Source organism: Ambystoma mexicanum, chromosome 1q (assembly GCF_040938575.1).
Source record: "Ambystoma mexicanum isolate Mex_15411 chromosome 1q, UKY_AmexF1_1, whole genome shotgun sequence".
NCBI lineage: Eukaryota > Metazoa > Chordata > Amphibia > Caudata > Ambystomatidae > Ambystoma > Ambystoma mexicanum.
This window is the reverse complement of record NC_090922.1, coordinates 1,370,387,144-1,370,413,004: the sequence shown is the minus strand read 5'-3', so window position 1 is coordinate 1,370,413,004 and position 25,861 is coordinate 1,370,387,144. Positions and strand designations below refer to the sequence as shown.

Here is a 25,861-nt window from a genome sequence, read left to right as displayed (position 1 = left end):
ACTTGGGTTGCTAAGGCAATGCAGTCCAGGGTGCCAATTCCCCTCCCCACACATCCTGTGGAACCCAGACAGAGTGGCACCATTTGGAGGGCTTCTGTGGAGAAGCCCGCCAAAAAGTGGAACAAAGGGCCCGACCTTGGTTGGAGTTACAGAGATGGACACGAATGCCATTTTAGAAAAGAGTTCTGGCAAAAAGACCCAACCGTTGATTTAATATTACATAAATAAACCAGCGGTATCTTTAACATTGCACCAAAAAGTGGTGCGTTTAAAATCAATGGGAAAATCCCACAGGAAATATTCTGGTGGAATATTTTGCATGGTAACCACTGCCACCAGCCAGAAACTCGACAAGGGGGGACTGGACAGTGCAGGGGCAATCAAATGAACCCCTTCCAGTACTTCCACAATATGATGGTTTGTACTGGTTCTGTTCACAATTTTGGACCAGTAAAGTCAATGGTGATTTTACATGCCCTGGGAGACAGTAGTCAGTCCCAGGGTATGGAGTCTATGTTTGGGGGTCACTATGACACCCCTGTGTTACTGCACTGAGGGTGCTGTGTAACACACATGAAAAACAGATGATACCCTATGGAGTAAAAGACCCCATAGCCCATAAGCAGACAAAAAGTCAAAGACATACCTCAAATCTTGTCCAAGAGTGGGAGGAAAAGAGTCTCACTCTTAGCACAAACCCCAAAAATCCAGTAAAGCTGCTGGGGGACTCACTAGGTTTGGGAAATTAGCCTTAGAAGAGAATTCTCCCTAACAGACTGCTATTTATGAGTCTATTTAGAAGCGTCACAAAGTTTGATGCCCAAAATATTGGGAGGTCTAAATCCGACTGCCTTACTATCTTAATCCTTGAAAGCATACTTCAAGGTTACATGTATTACCTCTCTCCTCATAAATATGTTCTCTCTTCCCTTTTGCCATATTCTACTCTCATCATGTATAACCCTTCGTTTCATCATCTTTAGTCATAGTCAGTCTATAAAAAAGACAGCTTCTTACGTTCTACACTGCGCAAGGCTTTTTTCATGCCATATAGCTGCGTACTATTGAATCACTCATTTTCACCTCCCCTGTGGGACTTCCTTAAGTTTCGTATCACGATAGACCTTATCAATCGGGCCCCCAATGCTTTTCGAGTCTGCCTCATCCTCCAAATTTACTCTGGATGGATCTATTATCAACTCATGTATTTGGAAGAGATTTTCTACACCTTCCCTTGTCACTGCTGGATGTATGATTCATTATTTCCTTTTCCATACAATCAGTGCCGTGTGCTTTCATGTCCTCAATGCTCTTACCATTGAGTCTGTGCAAACTCTGACCACCCATTCATTCATTCTATATCTGCGCTAGTCCATCAGTTTTGTCTTTTTTCTTCTTAGTATCCCTTTAATATCCCGTCCTTTATCTAAGGATATTCACAGCTATTGCTCCTTTGTCGTCACGTCTCTCCTCGTCTCTTGGGACCTTAGAGTTCACATCTTTCTCTCAGTATCTTCCTCCGGCCCTCATTGCTGCTTTGAGCAGACGACTCATTACGCAGGTCTACTATTAACTATTACTGCCTTGAGCTCCCTTAATGGGTACAGCCCTTCATCTTTCTTATTGCCATCTACTTCAAGCGCGGCGGGTGGAGCAGAAGGCTCCTCACCCCCCTTTGTGTTGTGTATACATTAAATATTTGATCTCTAGGAGGCGAGTCATCTTTTTTCTCTTGATATATATTTTAAAGGCGCTAGCTCGCTAGTCGCTTGTCTTACTTTTTTTCTTGCATATGCATCATGCAAATATGTCGTCATGCACTGCAGAACTGTCTTCAATAGCTATCCCTTTTGTGATTATGAAACACATTTTTCATCTGCAGTTCCTTTACCTCATTCCTCAGTGTACTATCTATGCTTAGGTGTATGTTTACAGCAATGTATAAGCAGAGTAATATCCTCCATGTTTTACACGTCACTCTTTAACTGTCCATACTCACCGTTTACTCTTTGCAAAAGTCAACATGACTTATTCAATGGAAAACAACATAATATGAGCGTTCACCATCGTCACAGGCTCCAAACCCTCTTTATCACATTTTTTACTTTAATCTGCTAAAAACATCATCGATACAAATTCATCTTTTAAATACATGCTTAGTTACTCAAACTGTTGCTTTTCTCCTCTTTATTTTTTATTGACTCTATCTACTATTTCGACATCATTACAGATTCACATAAAACAAACAGACAAACAAACATACTCGGCCAGCAACATGCATTTCTGTCTTCTCTCTTAAGACTCATTGACCCCTAAAAATACCCCATACGGAGTGTGAACAGCCCTCCTTAAGTTCGTCTTTAATCAAACCCATCTCCTAAATCATCCTCTAAGGGATTTTTGGTGCCATTCCTTCTGCTGCGTTCTTTAAAATGTAGGCACTGGGCATATTCCTTATCGTGGCTCCCCCCCTCATGATACTTCTTAAATTACTTGGCCTCCCTTCAAGTAAATTGTTTACTCATTTTTAACGCTCATCATTCCACAAGTTACCTCATCCCTACCTCCCTCTGTTACTTATTTTTCACTTATCATTCTCTTTACCCACTGCCCATTCACTGTTTTGCCACCTCGCTCAATTTTTACTCCTCATTCATTTTTTTACAACTTCTGATTCTAGGGATCGCACGCCTCTTCAGTAGCCTCTTCCAACCTTCTGTTTGTTCAGCTTCCTGTAGATGCCGGGAGAGGTTTTCATGGAAACCGGGGAACCCGTCTTACCCTAGCTTGTACAAGTCTTACTTTACTTCAAAAATGCTATCTACAGGGAGCTTCACATCCTTTCAGCCGAATGGCAGAGGTTGTGTGATATTGCTGGGAACCCCAAAGCTTACTTTTCTCAATGGATATATCTAACCATCAAATCTCTGCTACCACGTGAACTGGGGTTACTCCCAGCCCTTTAAGATTGGTTAGCAATACCTTAGAGATATACAGTGGTTGCAGAGTTTGCACAAACATCAATAATAGAAACAACTCAGGTAGTTGGCAAAAGATACTGTTTTAATATCAAGGATCTAAAACAGGGAGTACAACCGATATCAACAGACATCCCTTATTATGAACTCTCTCTCGAGACTTCTCAAAGCATTTCATAAAAAATTACATTCTTATATTAAAGATTTGTCATAGGTGACGTTTAACCTGCGTAGTACTAGCGTCATCCTACGTCGCAAACTACAAAAACCTAATGGTGAGTGTGATAGGTTCTACAAGGATCATCTAGGTATACAATCCATACTCGTTTAGGGCAGTGGAATAATGTGATGGGCTTCTTAACATCAGGTGCGCAACTAATCCCTTCCCCAAAATATGTCACTATGAATGTCATTAAATATACAACCTCTAATTGGCTACACAACTATAGGACCTTTGATCATGCGATACGCAGGCTGAAAGTCCAAGTGCAGATGGGCTAGTCTTTACCATAGCTTCCCACCAATTAGCATATCCATCATCACCTCAGTGGTCCACTGTCAATTAGGTCTTTGAACTCGGCCTTGAACATTTTCTTTGCTCCGGGGAATTCAGGGGACTGAAGGCACGTTCTGCATTTGTGCGTAGTTGTGACCTCATGCTCGTCCAACTTCTTCTCCCCACGTTACTAGAGACCATGAAATTGAGCTTTCAGTGTATTAAAATGCTATTCATTAATAGATGTCTTCCTGTTTTTGTCTGTGCCTTCTGAACAGGAGATTTGTTCTTTCACACGATTTGTATCCAATGTCAGCTCACCCCAGTCTGATATGGCCTTGGCTTCTTGGCCCATCCAACATCGCCTTTTCTGAGTTTCACTCTTGTTAATTCACTTGTTTTCTAACTGGAAAAGTGGCCTGCCTTCTTTGTACGTAGTGGGAACTTCCATCTTTTACTGACTCCAATATATATGTACATGTTGGCGCATGCCGCAATCTATTCACTACTTAGCTAGCCTTTAAGACTACTTCATCTGCTTGTGTTTCTTTGCATGTGTACACGTGTGAAACGGTTACCAGACATTTGGTCGAAAAAAATTGGTCGACCAGACAAATGGTCGAACCAATTTGGTCGAAAACCAAATGGTCGAATTTTTTTTTTTTATTTTAACCATTTTTTTTAATTTTTTTGGGGGGTCCCCTCCCAACCTCCTTTTTTTCTCTAAAAACCCCTTTTTTTACAAAACGAAAACCCAAAAAATGAATATATAAATAAAAAAAAAATTCGACCATTTGGTTTTCGACCAAATTGCGTCGACCAAATTGCAGTCGACCAGTTTTCAGTCGACCAAATGACTGGACAACGTGTGAAACAGCTTGATATCTTCATTATGAATTGTCTGCATTCTCTAGTCTCTGCATCTCTTCTCTATATACGTCAGCTTTGCATTTCTATAATGGTGGTAGTGATGACGCCACCATTCTTCTTCATCATTCAACCGTCCTGTTTCTTCAGCCATTTCGTTCAAATGACCATCGTATTGTCACTTATGCAGGTATGCTTTCCTCAATGGAAACCTTGCAGCCCAGATTTTCATAGGTATCAGTATCTTTATTGGTATTGCACGTGTTTCACACTCTGGCATCCAACATACAGGTGCTGTGGGCTAGATTGTTGAAGTGGGGGTACTTAGCTCCTTCTCTACACTATGCTTCATACCCATTTGTTACGATGCGCTTTGATGTTTACACCTGATATCGGGTGGCGTGAGTGTACCCGGATTTGCGTGTGCTTTTGCGTGACCTGACATTGAGAGTTCAAATCCAAAAATACGTATATATTTGAGCTCGTATGGGCGTGCGATTGCTTGACCGTGGACCATCCCTGAACAAGCCAACATTTACACACGTTATTCCTCATTCTGCATATTCTGCACCCTATCTTGGTCGCTGAGTATGCCCGGCCCAGACTCTGCTTGGAGTCTCGTGCAAGTACCAGAACTTTGCAGAATCCTCACAAGTCCCGGGTAAGCTCTACACATTCGTTTATATGAATCGGCTAAAGTGGACTGAGCGGCACCAAAGTCCCTGATTTTCCCTGAAAAAAATTCCATGAAACAGGGGCCATGTTGTAATTATAATAGGTGTGGAGCGGGAAAAATACTGGAGCCATAGAGATTTTACATCTGTACAATTAAAAACAGTACTAGGGAAAAAATGTGTTTCAGTGCAGTTTTTAAAACCCGGACAATGTTTGCCCTAGTTCTAGAAATACAGCAAAAGTAGCCCTGGTGACATTGAAAGAATATGTTTTTTGCACTAGATAAATGTTTACCCTGGTGCTAATTGCACTTGCACCAATGCAAACTTACTGCAATATGGACCTTGGACCTGTCCAAAAAATGTGATTCATATCTTTGTTTGTGTCCTTGTCCTTCAAGATAATGTTAAAGAAGAAAAAACATTTAGGAATGAATACATACATGTTTTATCTGCTTCTGTTGCACAGCAAATGTTTTATAAGGAGAGTGAAACGTACATCACTATCTTGCTCTCCAGGCCGCCATCACCAAGATGGATTACACCTCTTAAAAGAAAGGATGCGAGAAAGTGTTAAAAGCAGAGAAGAGGTTTTTTAAGAGAGAGTAGTTAAAGGGTTTGGAGGTGAAGTGAGTGGGTTGTAGGTATTTGAAAGCTCGGTGTGCAATACAGAGAGATACACATGTAATGTTGATAGAGAGAAACTAGGCATTCTGTTCAAATGTATTCTGCTGCTTTTTGGGCTTTTGTACTGCAAATGACAAAAGCTAGGCAGTATAGATATGTACAGTTTTGCTTAACGAAACACCACAAAGTGTGTCTGTGAACTATAGACAACCTCTCATATTGCACTGTTTGGAGCTGGGAATAAGAACAGGTATGAAAACATACATACCTAGTGCTGGGCATGGAAGCCTGTGGCCTCTCTGCTCTTGGGTTCGTTAACTTGTAGTAATCCGAGAAGGTCCGTGCCACATTCCTCCCCAACTTCATATCTGAACACTACAGTTAAGGAATGTCCTCACCAATGAAAGAAAACTCTCAGCACAGTTCAAATACCACTTATTTCCATTAAATTCATGATCAGATTGTCATTAAAGGTTATTTGATGCCCACCTTTCCCAACGGCCACTACACCCTTTCCAACCCTTTAATGTTTCCAACATCTACTTTGATAAGGCCCTGTATGTTATGTTATGTTATGTTATGTTATGTTATGTTATGTTAACATAAATTCTAAAGTACAGCTTTCACCCAAAGACATGTTGGCACTACATGCTCCAGCGCTTTACTCACTGAGTGATAAATTGGAAATTTCTAATATCTCGGTTACTTGAAAATGAACAGAAATGATTTTACATTTGTATTTCTTCAGCACAAAAATAATTTTGAACAAAAAGTTAGAATGTTTAGAATTCTAGTGTAAAACCTCTCAAGCTGACAGAAGTAAGTATCGATGATTTCACGACCTGAAGGAAATAGGGCCTCATTATACATTTTCTGGTCCTGAAGAAACTGCTATTAATAACGTTTATCAGCTCGTTTCCAGACCGGAAGACTACAACGATTTGCATGTAATGCACTCTGTTAAAATATGCCAGCTCAGAATGATATCTTGCACACAAATATCAAGTAATTAATGTTAAACAGAAAAGAAATCACAGAAAATATATACTATCTTGTAGGCATTACTAAAACATGTGATAATGTAATGGGGCTTATGGCTGTTTTTGTCATATTAAAAATAATTATTCATTTTGCAACTTGAATTTTAGAGTTCTATATATGATACACTTTTAACAACATGCAACTTGTTATCCTTAATGCATGTACAGAACTTGCTCCATTCCAAGGTTTGCACAATATAACATTCTAACACAAACACAAGTACATGAAGTGCCAAAACTAGATCTATATTCTATGTTGGTTAGTATGTTATAGCTATTTGTCAACCATCTTCCTTTCTAAGCTTAATGTTCAATACTGATATAAATGATAATGGCGACTGCAAATGATATTCGATATAAACTACAAGTTTGCCGGTGTGGGTTACATGACTTACATGCCGCCAAGAGCTGGAGGTAACTCAAGCACCCATCAGCATTAAACAACTGCTGTTTTCGGCACTGGTATCACTGGCACTGGAAATACCGACAATTCCACCCATGGAGTCCTACATGATTCCATGGAATGGGGAATTACTGGTATTTAGCTGCTTGTAATATCGTGGTAATACCGGGATATCATGCGCCAGCAGGAACGGTAATACAATTCGGTGGTAACCCGCCAGAATTATCGGCGGGATGCCACAAGACTTGGAATGACCCCCATAGTATGATATGCAGATGTGGCCAAACAAAGCCCTACTTCAGGAAGGGCACTGCAAATCGAATATAATTAACAATCTCCATTATCATTTATATCAGTATAACAACATTAAGCTTAAAAAGCAAGATGGTTGACACATAGTTATAACATACTAACCGACATAGAATATACATCACGTTTTGGCACTTCATGTATTTGTCTTTGTGTTAGGATGTTATATACTGCAAGCCTAGGTCTGGAGGAAGTTCTGTACGTGCATTAAGGAGAACAAGGTGCATGCATTTAAACATGCATCATGTATAGAACGCTAAAATTAAAGTTGCAAAATGTATAATTCTTTTTAATATAACTTAAACAGGCATACACCCCATTACATTACAGTATGTCATGTTTCAGTAAAGCTTACAACACAGCGTATGTTTTCTGTGACTTATTGTCTGTTTATCATTAATTACTTGATATTTGAGTGCAGGATATCATTCTGAGCTGGCAAATTATGCATTAAATGCAATCATATAAAACCTGGCAGCCAGAATACAGACCTACATCCAATGAAGCCCCACTTTGGTCCATCACTACACATTTTAGATCATACCCATAAACAGACAGATAGCTCACAACATTGTGAAATAATTGCCACTTTTATCCAAATTATATTTTCATTGATTTGTAAGTAACTTAGAAAAGCAAGAACTTACATGAATTATACAATCTAATGTATCAAAGGCTTAATATATAAACCCAAATAATACACACCCTTTTCCCTTTAATGGTGGGAGAGATACCATTGTAAACTCAGAAAAGCAATTTTCCAAACCGAGCCTCTTGCCACTAGGAGGAGATGCTGAGTCATATGTATAAGGGGACATGCTTCTTCTCTTTTACCCAGAGGTCTAAGAGGTATCAGGAAACAAATCAAGGAGTATTGTCCTCCTTCCAAGTATTTAATGCAGGATAGAAATGCCTTCTAGGACCCCTGTGCAACTACAGAGCTCACCCACAGGAGAGCATAAGTTGCATCCTTCCCACTACGCTTCCAACAAGGTGGATGTAATCCCCACAACACACTTATCAAGTTCAGAGGAAGATTTGCATTCTATATTGAGAAACAACATATGTCCTCCATGCTCTCCCATGCATCCACAGTTTATCTACAATTGCTATCCACATACCCCTCTGCCAATGGATGCTGGTAGCCTACATACCTGAATATTGCCCAGCTAGCTCAAAGGGGTCATATCTCTTCCAGGATGCTTAGCCAATCTTGCAATAGTGATAACTGTTTCAGTGTTAATATAAGTGGAAAGAGAGAGATCTACCAGGCCCAGAACTACTTCTAGCTGCTCTTTACTAATACATTTTTCATATTTCCATAATTACCCAGCCCGTTCAAGCTCTGCCTCGAACTAAATTTGAAGTCACAATGGCTCTTGATTAAGATCGCTAATCAAGGGAGCCCAGATACATCTATGCGGCAAGGGGCATGAGGAGACTTTGCCAGGTTTACTCCTCTTTCTCCACAATTCCCACAACACTTCCAGAAGTGTTATATTCACTGAGGGTGCAGTTGTGTGGAGACCCGTGGCTATTCTCCTACAGTAACGAGGTCTACGACTGCGTTCTCCAGCACCATATACTGGTCTCAACCATTCACACATGAATGCTTCACTGATGCCCTTAATTGTGCAAAAAACTCTTCCATGTGTGGAAAACTGTCTCTGTCTTCTTTAGGGAATACGAGTGTTACACCAGACCTTGTATTTTGTTATCATTCCATAGAAAACAGAGCATCATTTAATTATCTTCAATAAATAAGGAATTGGGATCTTGTTGCAGGAGCATTTGACTATAGGCGTGTTATGCTTTCAATTTTAATTGTTTCCCATACTGGCACATGGCTAGCTCCAAACACTTAATCAACTGGTTTGTTAACTGGATTCCTAGGTATTGTATACTTTCCATATTTGCCCTAAACGGCAAGTCTTCCGACTGAGACCTGAACTCAGGGGAATCTCAGGGGAATCTCGCACAATGGCACCACTACTGACTATGCTGCGCTCACTTAAATACAGAGAAAGAGAGAGACACATCTGTCAAGTTCACTGAGTAAGTTTGGGATGGAAGCAATTTTCTGTAAATAGGCCCAGCTTAAGTTCACAGACACACAGGGCCTCATCACGAGTTTGGCGGAAACCCTTAAATTCAGCGGTAGCGCTATTACCGCCGCATTTAAGGGTCTGCCAGATCATGGGTTTGGTGGATTTTCCCCCAGCTCTGAGCAAATGTGTCGATTTTCTGCTGAGAAATTCCCGAATGGGCCCAATGAGGAATGGGCAATAACCGTTCCGTCAAAACCCGTGATTTGGTGCTAATAGCGCCTGTGGGTTTGGCAGTCGGGCTATTAGCGCCGGCGCTAATAGCCCCGGCGTTACCACCCAAGTAGTGATGAGGCCCACACTGTAAATCCATTGATCCTTAACTTTGTCGGTATTGCCCCAGCCAAGGGTGCTGTAGCTACTGTGAATATTAGGGTTGATAGCAGGTACCCCTGCCTTTAGTCCCCTCACCCCGCTCACATGTAATTAGTCAGACAGAACTCTGCTTAGCAGTACTCTCACAGGAGTGTAAGTATAGTGCCTTCACACTGATGCATCCAACCGTCAGGTATCCCCATTAGTTATAGAACCTCAAACCTGCATTTCCATGAGGCCCGATCAAGCCCATGAAAGGTTGTCGTCCTGCCATCTGCTAAATTGGTTGCCTCACACTATACACATTAATATAGTCAAAGTGGCACACTGGCGCTCATTTTCAAATGGACAGAGCAGTTTAACAAGGCATAAACCAAAGGCATAAAGCAGTTTGCATTTTGCTATATTGCTGCGAGAGGGTTTATAAAAAGGTTTTGCTGCAGTTAGAGAGTTAGAATGGGAGACAGGAGACGAAATATGCTTGCTCCTCTTACTTCCCAAAGAGCCTGAAAAACCTCATTTCATGCGGTTGTAAAAGCAATAGATCCCTCTGGAATCTGCCTGCATTTTGTAACTTGCTCATGGCAGGCAGACTCAAAGGAATCCATTGTAAATGCTGCCTACAACACATAATTTGTACACAGCACTAGCATCTTTGGCCAAACAGATTGTAAAACTACAAAGCAAAGGCGATTTCAAGACTTTATTTTAAATGGAAATTGCCCGGAGGGGACCAAAGAACACATACGGTCTAACTTTGTTTGTCAATGGAATGCAAAATTCATTTTTGGTAAAATTACCCCGTCTATGTTCTCACAGAGCAAACACCAGCAAGCTAATGGTAGGTTAAAGAGCCTCAAAATGAAACCCTTTCACCTGAGATGTGAAAGCAAAATTGTCCTATTAGTACCCGGCGAGGGCGCAATCAGAATGAAAGAGCCATTTTGATTGGCCCTCGCCGAGTCGTTACCAGGCCGGGAATCCCTCCGTCGGGATTCCACGTCCTTTGTCCCCAGCGGGGGGCGTGGCAGCCCCTCAGCCAATGAGGAGCCTCGAAGCAGGGCCATCCCCGCTATGAGCCTCCCCAAGGCTGAGAGGCTACCTTTGGCCCCTGCCGGGGACAGAGGTAAGGCTTTTTATTTTCTTCCCTCCCTCCTCCCACCTCCCACCTCCCTGCCCTCCCCTCGAGAAGACCCAATACTGAAGTGAGTGTGAACAGTGAAGTCAGTACCTTGTGGCAACAAATGGACACAATACTACTTTCCCATGAGACCAGACAACTTGGCACTCTTCATCGATTCTCAGACTTTCTAGTTGCACATTTGGCAACACTACATGTGACTCCCATCTTGGAACATGTTGCTTCTCTAGCATACATCCTCCCATATCTCTCTTGGGGACCAAGTGGCTTCATAAAATCACAGCCGCGGTACTACTCTTGAGGGCTAATTTCTTGGATTTATTTGCATTATTTAGCTTGTCAGTTGCAATTCCAATAGACCGACCACTTCTCGATGGGGGCACTAAAACCACAATCTTGTTCAATCCACTGCCTGTGTCTTGCCTATGGGCCTTGTCCACACCAAAACGTGTCCTTCACTGCCATTACAATTATGTAATGCTTGGAGCATAGCATTATCTATCTCCTTCCTGAAACATCTGAAAACAGCTAAATCTTGCAACAATAAACAATCTTTGTGTGGATTTTCACCCTTCCTCCAAAGGCCATGGTCATCTGGGCACTCACTGGGGGAAACAGGAATAACATCCAATTAAATTAATAGGACGAAGCTCAGAAATGTGGCCTAGTACTCTGAAAGGTATCCAAATAGAGATTCTAACAGGGTCTAGTTCAAAATGGTAAATTTATGTTTAATTTTCCTGGCCCTCAAGCTAATAAAAAACAATGGGCCTCATTATGACTATGGCGCACAGCCGTGCCTGTACTACTGGAGTTGTTTTTTTTCCGGTGCCCTGGAATGGGCAATTACTGGGGTATTACAACCCCGGCGCAGCCGGTAATTGCCCATTTCAGGACGCTGGAAAAAAATCTTTCCCATTCGCATTTGAGCCCAATAGGGCTCAGTGGGAATGGGGAAGCCGGATGCACCAGTGCATCCAACATGCTCTGCTCATGGGTACCAGTACGGCGCCAGGTCAGACCTGGCAGCCACAATGGCACCCGCGAGCAGAACTCGTAGTTTGCCGGTCCGGGAACTATGGTACAGGCAACCTTACCAGTACCGCAGATCCTGGACCGGCAAACTTGTAATGACCCCCAATGTCTTTCCTACTTAATGCTTGCACTACTTGCCCCTGCAGCCATACACTCGACCACTAACAAAAGTGTTCCCAACTACAAAAACAACATATTCTATCTCTGTTAACTGCAAACAAGATACAACCTAATTTAATTATGCTTGCTAAGAAACTTCCAAAGTGACATGGCCCTAAACTCTAAGGCCCGATTTATGGAAAAGTGTGCATTGATCCAGCAAAATCCCCACGCTGAGAACAGCTTTGTGATTCCCTGCATGCCGAAAATGTTGTGCCTGCTCCGTGTATTCATGAAATGTTTCCCGCAAAGTAACCCTATTTACAAGTAGCGGCCGTTACGCCCCGACACACCCCACAGCAAAGAAAATCCAGCAACATACACCTACCTTTACAGGCTCCTCGGCTGCAAAATCATGCATCCCGGTAATGCTGCATGCGATCCCACGCAACCAAGCAAGCACCCCGGTGACACAACGTGGGGTCTCCTGTAACTGTTACCTGCATTCCAACAACATGCGTACCATTTTCCATAACTCTCCAGTCAATCAGTATGCGAACCCCCATAAACTGTGGCTGCACCCCACTTCTCTGCTTGCACACCCCTGAATTCCAGATTGGACCTTAACTTTGTGCAGTGATTCCTATGCACATGGGGCCTTCCGGATGTTTTCACGTGGCAGGATGCTCAGGAGCATTGCATGCTGATTCCCCCGATGAGATGTTGTGCAGTCAGATCCATGAATACGCTTGGTTTCTCGCAGTGCTGGGTGTGAGATTTCTTCACACAGGCCGTTCCCTCAACACGCCAATGTTACCTCTTGTTCCTCCTCATTGTGCATGGATTATGGGTATTATGCATGTTCCAACCCCTATTTTATTATCTGCCCAGTGCCGTTCCACACTCTGCGAGGAGTCTTGCACAAAGGCGCTCGACTGCTCGCAGAGGTGTGCCAGACCTGCGCAAAGTCCCTACAATTCCCAGAAAAGTCCTGTAAAGTCAATTCCAAGAATCGATGAAGGTGGTTTTGTGCACAGAATGGCCCGCAAAATTCCGATTTTCCGTGCAAACAATTCTATGAATCCGGCCCTCAATATACTTGCCAGAATCAGTTGTTGTGGATAATGCTCTGTAAAAATGTGTCATAACTTAATACAATTCACAAGTGGACCTTAAATGCTAAACACATGTAAAAAATCATGACACTAACAGGACCACCTCCCCTTACTAGTAGAACATAAGCAGCCTGTACCTCTTTTTATGTTTTGGACGTTGCACCTGCATACCGAAAATAATTAAATCTATAGTAGGGCCAAGGTAGAGTAATTTGGAGTTTATTTGGGGGTTTGGACATACAAAATGTGTGTGTGGGTGAGGGGTGTGAATTGTAGGTAGAGGGGCAGCACAACCCACTTGCATGTAGACAGAGCAGAAGGCCAAAACTCTGAAGACCCCTCATGAATTTAAAGACATAGGGGAAGGTCTAGCATTGAGAACCCATGTGCATTTACTAGGAATAAGAGAAGACCAAATCGCAGCAAACCCCATATACATGTTTTAGGTGGCGAGAAGGCCAAATTATTAAGAACCCCATGTGCATTTTGTAAGTGGAGGGGAAGTCCAAAACAGAGCCCCTTGTACATTTACAAGGCATTGGAGAAGAACAAAACACAGACAACACCACATGCAAAACACTGGAAACCCCACATGCATTTTGTAAGTGTAGGAGATGACTAAACTACTGAGAACCCCCATGGGCATTTTGGAGGCACAGAAGAACACCAAAGCACTTAGGCATTGGAAAAGGATAAAAAACACTGACAACTCCATACACAATTACTATGCTTAGGGGAAGGCCAACACACTGAGAAATCAAACGGCACCTTTACAAGATGTAGGAGAAGGCCAAAGCACTTCGAATTTCATGTGCATTGTGTAGGTAAAGGAGAAGGCCAAAGCACTGGGAACTCCATGTGAATGTATTGAATGGAAGTGCAAATTAAGATATTTGAAACTACTGCAGGACTCAAATGTGGTAGGGGAAGGGGCAAGGGTCAGGGAAGGAATGTATCTGCTGGGCGCTTTTTACCTGCCACATCTGAAGCTTTTTGCATTGGAAAAATCCAGATAGTACTGGATTTCTCTGCTGACCATGCTTGTCAACTGATAGCTACAGAACCCCTTCTCTAAAAAGTACAAAGGTATCTGTCTCAAAAGAATCTGGTGCAAAGCAAAGAAATATAGTTATGTGTGCAGGGCATTTATGCATGCATTATGTACCAGAGGATGGGTTAAAGAAGGGGAGAAAGTTGAACCTCCATCAACCGAGGTCCAATATGGAGAGGATATGATCCATGAAGAAGCAGGAGAGTATTGGACCCAACTCAGCCCTCTCATAAATTCAGGAGTATGGAGTTATTCTACATCAGAAACATGACCACATCATCTTGAAACCTTCCACTGCCTCTCAGTAATGGGATGCTCCATCCAGATACGCTCATCTCAAGAGAAATAGTCTTAGAAAAACAGCAGCAGAGCAACATTGAGGGTCCTCTCAGGAGATGCATTCTAAACTGACTACATGGTATGAGGCTCTGTTTTCCAGTTCTAGTTCTTCAAGGACTGAAATGCACTTAAAGATGTTACCTTTTGACATTAGCTTGATATTAAAATCTACAATCTGTGGACATAATGGGAACAAACAAAAGAGGCCTCTCAGCTCTTCATATCAATCATTGACTGAAGGTTTCTCAAAGAGTCCTCTGAGGGTTGCTCAAGTTGTTTATTGTGTTGGCACACACACACTAAATAAAATGGCCGATTTGATTCAGCATTTTGGTGCATGAAACAACGATTTTAGCCATAAAATCCCAACCAGGAGTTTAGGACAAGTAGGATATTGTGATACTTAATGATGATTAAGAAAATCAGACATATTAATGATTCAGGAATATTTTATTGACCTTACTTGTATCTGGTGATTCTGAATTTATGAGGATTGTGGATATTTAGAAATCCATTTTGCAGCAATGTGTCATATTGCTACAATGAGATATGAGATGAAGTATGATTCTGTGTTCATATTGTACAGTCCCACCCAGTCGCATGTGCAGAAATAAGATCAACCTATTGTTTATTCCCTCCGAGTGTTAACCTGGGTATTGTAACATGTTAGTGTGAAACACATTGTGATTTCACTGTATTCAAAGCCAAGGGAAAATGTATTTGAATAAGATCAAATAACATTTGTATACCTTTCTCTGTGCTATGTTGACAGTGAAGTGCAGATGGCATTTCCGAGCACAGCATTTTTTAAATTGTAGCCAAATAATCTGTACCAAAAGCATTTTTCACTGACGGTATATTGGTAAAGGTATAGTGTGATGAAATTACTAGTAGTGCCTAAGCCACCTACTTAGTCCCCACACTTCTACACACCTACAGTGATTCCATTCATAATGGTAAAAAAAGGCACAGCTAAGAGATATGCTTTCTATGACTTTTGTCGTAACATGCATGGGCGGAGGAATTGGCCATAATGTGCAACATTATCCCATGTGTATCAAATAAGTTATAGGATTTTGGGAGAACTTCTGAAAATTGGGAAAATAATCCTATTTAATAGCTTTCACTTTTTATATTTCTCACTGACTGTCAACTAGATTCAGGTGCTGACCCTTGAGAATTGAGAGAAATAGTGATTAAGTATACCTAGCAGATGTGACTCTCATTCTAAAGTACACTTTTAGAAGGGGTGTGTATGTTATCCAATAGCAACCGAAATAACAAAGCATAACAGTTCCAAAATAAATGAAGGTCCAATCAAGTTTCTATAACAATGTATACTTTTAAATACACAAATCAATTATACACTCAATTATCAAAAACACTGTGGAAAACCAACCCCTTTAGAGGAAGGACATAGCAATGCGGAATGTAATGGTGCAGCATTCTGGCTTTTCAGCAAGGAGGAAAAAGGACACAAAATTCTGAATGTTAAAAGGTACAACATGGACTTAGCCACTCTCTAGTGGCCCAAACGCTGAGCCATGGGGACAGGGCAAGTACCTTATTACAATGTTTGGTGATTCAAGAGTGTTTAACCAGTCTTCAAGCTGTACTGCAGTGTGTGTTAAACCAGGTTTGCATGCAGCAATTCAAGCTAGCCAAAATGGCAAGCTAGCATCTAGTTGTCTTGAAGTGGGGGCTTGGCATTGGCGATAAGGGCGGCACATCTAGCAGGACTGTTTTGCGACTGTGGAGCTGATTTGCAGCTTATTCTTGAAAGGCTCACGAGGCATGAAACTTTTCACCCGGCTGTTGCCACGCTGTCATAGAGGACGCTATCCCTGTTACCCTGCTACTGGGCTGAGTGTATTTGAGACATATTGGGAACTTGTCCCTTTAAAGGTACTTCCACATACACAGACATGTGTCCTGTCACGTGACCAGGAAGCAATATCATAAGCCTGCGCGTGTCACTCTTGCTGCGAGAAGCCTGGCCATGGAGATAAGGGCGGCGCATCTAGCAGGACTGTTTTGCAACTGTTTGGAGCTGGAGGGAGCCATCAACAACTTATGGTGTAAACACATATTTGAAAACTTTTGGCGACAAAGTATAATCATGCTGTGACCGGTGGACAACTCAAACTGCGCTGCCAAACACAGGGAAAGACACGGAAAGTCTGAGTAAGTTGAGCGTCCCATTCAGAGAAAGTGAAGCCATTTCTGGTAAGAGACACTGCCATTCTTTGAACTGCCACAGTTTTATTTAAAGTCTCTTCTTTAACACTACAGTATTTTATTGTTGGGTGGTTATTGTACGACTCCTTCAGACATACCTGGCTGCCAGTAGAGTTAACTAGCACATTGCCCCTCCTCCAAATAACAATCTGCTATATGAAACTGCAAAGATCGCTGGTGGTCTGAAACGAAATAAGAGAACCATACCTAAATCACCCACAAAAAGAACAAACACAGATCATACAAAACAATAATCTACTTTAATTGAATAAAGGAAGACTCGATTCCAGAGAAAGATGAAGTTGCGCAGTGAGGCTCTTCAGGACGATCATAGATGCCCAGAGTGGTATGGCTCTTATGAAGATGAGACTAGAAGCCAAGTATCACACTCTATACTGCACAGCTTGCCCAATCCAAAAAATCATCTCTGCAATATCTATCCTCCGATATAATAGACTTCTGGAAGCGGGGGACAGAGTATACCACTACAACTAAAACAATACAGAAAAAAATAGACAACCTCTTTGGTGAAAAGAAAAGAACAAAAAGCCTGAATGATCTCCAAAATGAGATCACAGTGACACCACCCCAAGGAAATCGGGAATCTTTTCATCTAAATGATGTACAAAAAGATAGCAGTGCAGGAAGTGACACTGAGCATCGCATAAGGGGGACACTTCACCTGAGTTGGTTCCTAAGCAAGCAGAAACATTTGATACACAAGTGCCTAACAAAACCCCAACACCTAGGGCACTAGGACAACTCACATCAAACAAAGAGGAAACATCTAGAGCAACCCTCTCAGCGCTGAACTTCATCCTCAATTCTTTAGTTAGTGATAGTCTTTGAACTTCTGAAGACAGAGGTCCAATCGCAGACGGGATCACTTTGGAATTGACTAGAGGGTCAGCCAAAATAGAGGCAGCCCTAGTGAGGTTAACTACCACAATTACTACAATTGCTATTCCATCCTTGAAAGATCTGAGGGTTGAAACAGCAAAACAAGCATTAGATCTCTCCGCTATCCAAAGAGCTCTTGAGGAGAAAAAAATAGATGAAACTAATCAAAACATCTTGCTTCAATAAACTCTGTCCCTTCTGAAATCTCTCAAACGTGAAAACAATGGAGAGGATAAAGTCCTTGGAAAAGATGAGCAACATAATAATATCTTTGACGACACTGCCCTCTCCGAATTGGTTTTAGAGGAATTCAGAAGATTGGCAAATGTAGTGGAAGAAGTGGAAGAAGGAGTAGCTGAGACTCAGCAAGTAGGCTCAGATACCTTGACGCAGAAACAGAAGATATGTATACCAGAATGGACTGAAGCTGGCAAGTACCACTCTAAGGGCAGAAGAAAAGCAAACTTAAGAAGAAATCTACTACTGCTTTTCCCATCGCTCTCAGAACAAACAAAAATAAAACAGCAAATAAACAGAAAGAAAAAATAAGCAGTTCGGAAGAAACAATAAAAAACACAGCAAGACTAAAAATACCAGAAGAAGAACTACAGGAAATAGTCCAGGAAGATCAAGACCCTCGTTTAGCCACTAAGGGGGGAAAAAAAGGAACCTAATGGAAAGGCACCCCCCAAAATTTGGGCAGACAAGACTAGTACCAGAAAAAAGTAGACAGAACTCTGAGCAGACTGAAATAGTGCAAGTGTGGCCCAGCAAACCGACCCACAAATAATACATATTGAAGATTTACAGGACCTGGGAACAGAGATTAATAATCTCTCAAATCTCCGAAATAAAAGAGATGAGAAGGGTGAGGAGAATAACATGAAGAGGAGCCCTGTGATAAAAGGTCCGCCATGGGCGCCAATTTTCACAAAGAAGGGGCTTAAGTCCACACCAAAGAGGGTTAATTCCCCATTAGAAGAGGAAACCAGAAAATTGGCCCACATTTTTGGAAACGCTCCTTGCTGGGCTACCCAGCCTCTTCCATGATTGGTGGAAGCAAAAATGGACAGGGCAAATCGATGGTAATTGGGGAAGAGCCAAATGAAATGCCCAACAGCCATCCGCCCAGGCTATCCCGGCTAGAGACTGCGCAACTCACAATGCTCACGGAGAACACATCGCCTAGATTATGCGATGTCAAAACTGTGGCTCAAAGCAACAAATAATATCCCGCTACATAACTCCCTCTGTAGAGGGGCTATTCTGGCCTACTTCAACAAGATTCTAAATCTCTATCTGTTCGGGACAGGAGACATAGAATATGTGAAGTTCCCGAATAGAAGCAATTTGAAGCTTGCTGGTGGGTTTCACATCAACAAAAGCATGGAAGGCAATACAAAACAATAAAATAGAACTGGAGAAAATCAATCTACAGGTCCATCTCACTGTTCCAGAGGAAGTCAAAAAAGCAAATGAGGAAAACAAATTCCCAAACCCTGAGAGGTCTTTCAGAAACGTGGATACATCAAACTCTACTGTAGCTTCAAACTCTCCGGGGATAACAGGGGAGCAACAGGTTAACACGTTAGCCACATTGCCTGAGATTCTTACCCAAGTACTCTAAAAAGTAGGCAGAATCTTTAGGCAGGACAATCTAAGTGTAATAAACTGGAACACCCGTGTACTAAAAACCGTCACAACCAACAAATTGAGAAATACTCTCTTTGGTAATACTGACAATGTTCTCCTCCAAGAAACTTAGCCCATCCTAACCAAATAGAGGGATACACAATCTTCACAATACCGGCCATCCAGAAGGCTAAGGGTCACCCATTAGGGGGGGTCTTCCTGGGTATTAGCAATTCTTTAAGCAAAGAAGTTACACTAATATACAGCAACAAAAACGGTATTTTGGCATCCAATGTTGGTTTACATTCTTCACTGGGACAGGCGCAGTTTATAGTAGTGAACGTCTATTGGAACCCTGCGCAGATCGATCTTCAGGCCTTCCATTCCTTACTATCAATATTAATGAAAAGATAGCTCTGGATTTTGGGGAGGCCTATGTGATTCTGGCAGGGGATCTTAATGCACAGTGCATTCAACATCAAAACCACAGGAATAACCTAAGGCGGACTAAAAAATCTAAGATTGGGGAACAATGGGCCAACTACTTGAACTCCTGGGGCCTCAGTATGCTGAATAGGGCTCTACCAGGAGACAGCCCGCCAGGCCCAACTTGGACACGTGGCAACTCTTCTTCCACCCTGGACTATATGTTTGTATCAGAAGGTATCTGCTCAAAAAATATGCGCATGGAAACCATCTGGGGGGAAGGCAGTGATCATGCTCGCCTAAAAATAGTCATTTCTGACTTTAACATCATGCAGGGCGAAATGTATGGCCATGATCTGTCCCTGAAAAAAGGTAAAGCTATACTGGTAAAATGCAAAGAGACGGAAAAAAATTAAATGACAATCTCATCGTAATGACCCTGAGAGAACAAAAAGAAAATTGTTATCCTGAAAACTTTAACAATTTCATTTGGTTGTCCACCCCCCAAGCTCAGGAGGACTACAGAGAATCACCCATCACCAGCACTCATTTGATGAGGAAACTTGGGCCCAAAACAAAATATACAGGTGGGAAATTAGACATTTGAAAAAACATAACATCGACCAGTTTACACTACGAAGAGAGCTGCAAAAACTGAAAAGGGCTTATAAGCAATGGTCTTTCTTGAGAAAACTCATACATATATCAACAAGATAATGAGCAGATGCTGGAGGCCCTTTCCAAGGATTGCAGTACAAACTTCTGGTCCATTATCAACAGCCTGGACAAAGAAAAATAGTAACAACACCACCCAATGTAATCTGGTTTCAGAAAAAAGTTGGACTGACTACCTCACCAAAAATGTCAAAAATAACCAAGAAGCTCAAGGTAACGAGATGGAACTTAACTTTAACACCCAGCTAATAGAGGACCTAATAACAAAAGCTTCGTCCTCTAAGGCTGCTGGGCCAAATGGCTTAATTTACCAAGTCCTAAAATACAGCCCTAGGACCAGGGCAAACCTACTGTAATATCCATACAACGAGATTCTAGCAAGCCAACCCTTCCAATCCTCATGGAAGCAGCAATGATCATCCCATTGTACAAGGGGGGCGATAGGTCACAACCGGAGAACTATAGACCGATCGCCCTCCTTGATATTGAAAGCAAAATCTTCATGAGGATAGTACCGAAGGACCTAGAAGATTGGGCCAAGAAAGCAAATATTCTATCAAAATTCCAAACAGGCTTTAGAAGTGGGATGTCCACTGCTCTAAATGGCCTAATACTGAACTTGCTGACTGAACACTCGAAAGAGGCAGGGGAGGACCATATCTATGGGGCCTGGATAGACTTCTCCAGAGCCTTTGACCTGGTGATAAGAGAACACTTATGGGCCAACATGAGGAGTTGGGGAGCACCAAGGGGTCTGTTGTCTATATTAATACAACTCCACAAGTATACCTCATTGATGGTTTGGCTTGACAAGGTCGACCATCTCTCTGATCCAATTATGGTTGAGAAAGGGGTCAGACAAGGCTGTCTGGGTGCACCCTTTTTTGTCAGTCTATATTTGGCAGACTTAGGACCCTTTCTGCAGTCCTGGATATTGGCGAGTCCAATGCTTAACACAATCAGGATACACTGGTTTGCCTACGCTGACAATATCGTTTTGATTGACAGGACTGCAGTTGGGTTAAAACACCTACTGAATGGATTAAGTGAATATGCCAAAATAAACGGCCTCTTAATCAATCCTAAGAAGTCGAAGATCATAGTATTTAAACATAATAAGCACAAAAACTTCACAGGCTGGGCACTTGAAGGTTAAGTCATCCCAAGAGTAGAAGAGACAGCATCTCTGGGCTATGCAGTACATCCCTCTCCATCAATCGGCAAAATGGAACAGGAAATAGGGGTGTAAAAGGAGAGAACAGTGCCACAGATGAAGAAGACCCTTCATGAGCTCTGCAAATTTCCATTGCACCCCTTGTGAAATTTTATACTGCAAAAGTAGTTCCGATTATTCTGAATGACCTGGAGACTAAACCAGTTTTGTGGGATCTAAACTGGCAAAAAATGGAAGGCCAGATCTGGAAAAGGACTCTGGGCCAACCAATTTGTCTCCCTACACCAGCCCTCAGGTTTGGATTATGCTTAAAATCTTTGGAATCACTAGCAGAATGGAGGCTTCTTTCATTGTATAGGTTAATAGTGGAACCACAAAAAACTCACTATATGAAGACATAAATTTACATCTACAATCCCACAAATCGAAGATATTGGATCAGTTGGAGCAAACGATCTCAAGAGCCTTGTCAGAGGCTGACTCTACTATTGAAATACTGATTACCAACCCTCTGAAAGCAATAAAATACATTGAAACCAGGGATTGGATCAGAACTGGTGAGAATATATGCCAAAGCAAACCCTGGAACAGCTTCTTAGTAGTAGAAACTGGGTCACTTACCAAACTACTTAATGAAACACCAGAGCGATAATCGAGAACACATTTCTAAGAGCCCGTTTAAACATCATCCACACAGGAGGAATATCAAAAAGCAATTAAACTGTGCAAAATGTGCGCAGATCCAACTAATCAAAGCCTAAGTCACTGACTTTGGTACTGTGAAGGCACATGGGACATAAGAGCAAAATATTTCTGCACAGAAGACTGGTTGTCCTCAGAAAACCTTTGGAACCTGTTGATCTCAGGACATAACACAGCTCTAACATTAGCAGTAAACCAGGGTCTCGCAAGGGCTGGATTTATTCACATCTATCACACAGAGAACGTTGGCTCAGCTTCCACAGAAATACATAGACCTGGTAAAGAAGATGCTATGGACTGATATTGGTATCATGGTTCTCACTAATTAGGAAGCTCGACCAAGGGCCCAGGCAATAGAAACCAACAAGAGGCTGTCAAGAGGAAAGTGTATTACTTCTCCGGATGGTTATTACTCCTGCTCTTTTATTTTCTCTTTTCTTTTTCTTCTTTATTTCTCTCACTTTCTAATTAGTGAAGCATTTGACTTTAAAAACCTCTCAGGAGTGCAAAAAGATCACACATGTATCATTTTATTTTTTTAAATTTTTATGTAGCTATTCATTCAGGTGGCTCAACAGGGTCGGTTTTAATGTTGAATCAGTTTGAGGCATTAGATACCACCAGTAAGGGCTGATGAGTAACTTGATGCTCCAGAGGATTGATTTTCAGTCCATTGGTTTGAAGCAATGACCTTGGTGATCTGCTGCAGGGTTTGAAGAGGAAGTGGGTTGAATGTGGCCACAGTGGCGCTGAGTATTCAAGCCAAAGAGTTCATTTGCTCTGCTTGGCATGATTCAGAAGAGAGCCATTTTGATGGCTGCAAGCAACAGTGGTTTGCATTTCGAGTGCTAAAAGCAGCCACAGTAGTTGTCACTGGTTTGAGGGCAGAAAACACAGTTTTAATGCAGCTCAACCAGTTTGATGTGGTCGAACAGGGATCATGGTTTTATGGCTCTCCAGATGCTTTGAGAACCACTGTAGGGGATCTAGGGCAGGGTGATAACTTCCAGGTTTTGTTCTTACAGCCTAGGGAGGTCTTGTGCAGAGTGGCACGCCCAGCTCCTCAGCAAGAGTCACCCCCAAATGGCCCTTGGAGTGGGTAGTGAGCATAACTTCTCTCTGCCTTGGATCACTCCCTCATCTAAATGGCTGAGGTCTTTGGAAAGACCAACTCTCCCAAAAGCGGTCCAAATACATAATTTCTTATGTCCTGGATTTTTCAAAGTGAATTAAAGGAGGAGTGGAAGATCCCATCTTTTATAGGTACAGGTCTACCTGTGATTGGACAAATGGAAGCATGCTTTAGGCGGTACAGTAACTGACCTTGTGACAAGTGCATCATACCCAAAGTGTTTTGTAACAAAGTAAGTTGAGAGGACAGGAAGAAATGAGAGGTACAGAGAGAAACAAGATTGTGGCATTCTTCCCAACTGTGCCAAACTTCCCAAGACTATACTGACCAATCCCGTTTACAGATCAAAGGCCCTTTACAATGCAACATCTTGATGAATAAATTCCTTTTGTGGAGTGTGTGCCCTTTGATTCCTGTTTCCCAGCCCAGCTCCTGCTGAGGGGTCACATTCCTGTAGAGAGGTGTTACTAGTCCTCACAAAAGATCAAAAGGGAGGCAGCTCCCACTGGACACGGTCCCACTAGGTGTAGCAGAGACAGCCAGTCTAGGGAAAAAAACAGAAAGCCTGTCCATTGCTGCCCTGGCTCCCAGTGTTGACAAGTATGTTACAGATCAGGTCTGGCTTTAATAATTACACGTAATACTGCCTTCCATACCCCAGACTGTCACCAGGGTGGTAATTCCGTATAAATATATAGTATTGGAACCGATGTGCCTAATTTAAACCTGTCAAGCAGGCACTTGTGAACTCTGAACCTTCTCTGTGCCAATGGAGAGAAGGTGCCGAAGATCGGGATACTGATGCACTAGGGGACAGCTGTACACTATGCTTTTGAGATTGGAGACAACACATGGTAAGTGCTTGCTGCCAATTGCCCACCGTCACCCTCCCATGTTAGCTCTCTGCTCCTTTTTTTCTCTGCTTCCCTGACTGTGTTCTTCCTCCATATGACTGCAAAGTGCTTCATTGCTTCCCGAAGCTAGGTCCATGCTCAATGAATACAATATTAATATTAATAATACTACTAATAATAATAATGATAATAATAATACAACATAAACTCGAGTACATTGCTGTTCTTCTGTTTTTGGAATAGACCATCATGTTAACTTGCATTAGCACTCGCCTGTTAACTTATATAAAATGCGGTGGTTTCAAGTACCCATAGATTGAATGCATGGGACCTATTACATCTGCAATGGCATGCAACAGGTTCCATGTGTGCAGTTTTAATCATTTGCTTCACGAATAGTAGGCATAATCACTCTTACGTCTATTTTTTTGCAATTCAAAGTGCAAATTGAGTACATGCTGCCTGCCATGTAGAAATGGCAAGCCGCAGCTACAATGGATTTCTATGCAAACTGCCTTATTTATTTATTGTAGAGTGTAAAGAGCGCCCCTCACGTGCATGGGGTGGGTAGCCAGCACTTGGGCTGGCATCTTTTAATAGTAGCGCAGTACTGTGACTTGTGGTCTGGGAATCCAAAGCATGTGTGCCTGCATGAACATGTCATGCTAATGTACATGCTTGCACAATTGAATGACCCAGCCAATTGGAATGGCAGACACAGTCATTCTTTTCAGTACCACCTGAATGAATGAATTACATTTGTGGAGCGGAGTACCACGCATGCATACCATTTGCAGGCATGCATTTTTTGCATCCTTTTTACTCCAGTCCACAAGGAATATGAACCCCCTGTCCTATTAGTAACGCCACAGCGTGATATTTAGGACACTTGAAATGAAAAGATAAAATGGCCATAATGTCCAACATGTGTATCGAAAGAGTTATAGGATTTTTGGAGAACATCTAAAAATTAGGAAAACAATCCTATTTAATAGCTTTCGCTTTTTATATTTCTCACCGACTCTCAACTACATTCAGGTGCTGGCCCTGGAGAATTGAGAGAAATAGTGATTATATATACCAAGCAGATGTCACTCTCACTCTAAAGTACCTTCTACGGCTATCACACCTAGTAGGAGCCATGATTCAGGGTGCTGAAATAGGACCATTTTTAATGTCGCACCTATTTCAATCTCGTTCTGGGTGTAACAGTGTGGCTGGCCCTGCGAGCAGAAGCAGCACTTAGAGACAATGCTCCCGACTAAGCCTGCAATTAATGATCTCACACTTGGAGAGGAGCTGAAAAGTTGTCATGTATGTGCAGAGCCAATGAAATCCTGGCAGGACATGTGCCATCCAGCTGGTTGTCACTTTCATGAATTTAAGGAGCTAACTTATTGTAGCACTCCATCTGCTTCATTCTAAAGTTCTCCCAGGCATATTTCTTTCATAACACATTTTGAAAGTACATTTGCTTGTTAATATGTTCTAGAGTGCAGTTTGAGGCCTTGTTAGCAAAGTTTTTAACTTGAGC

The 25,861-nt window shown here is 42.1% G+C and overlaps 1 protein-coding gene across 1 annotated transcript in view; it reads right to left on the bottom strand.

The window, feature by feature from the left end:
• AGBL4 (AGBL carboxypeptidase 4) overlaps positions 1 to 25,861 on the bottom strand; it is a 2,799,905-nt gene that overhangs the window by 168,816 nt on the left and 2,605,228 nt on the right. The window contains exon 7 of the mRNA XM_069642771.1: positions 5,911 to 6,010. Within this exon, the coding sequence (XP_069498872.1) occupies positions 5,911 to 6,010 (100 nt within the window). The remainder of the gene's footprint in view (positions 1 to 5,910; positions 6,011 to 25,861) is intronic.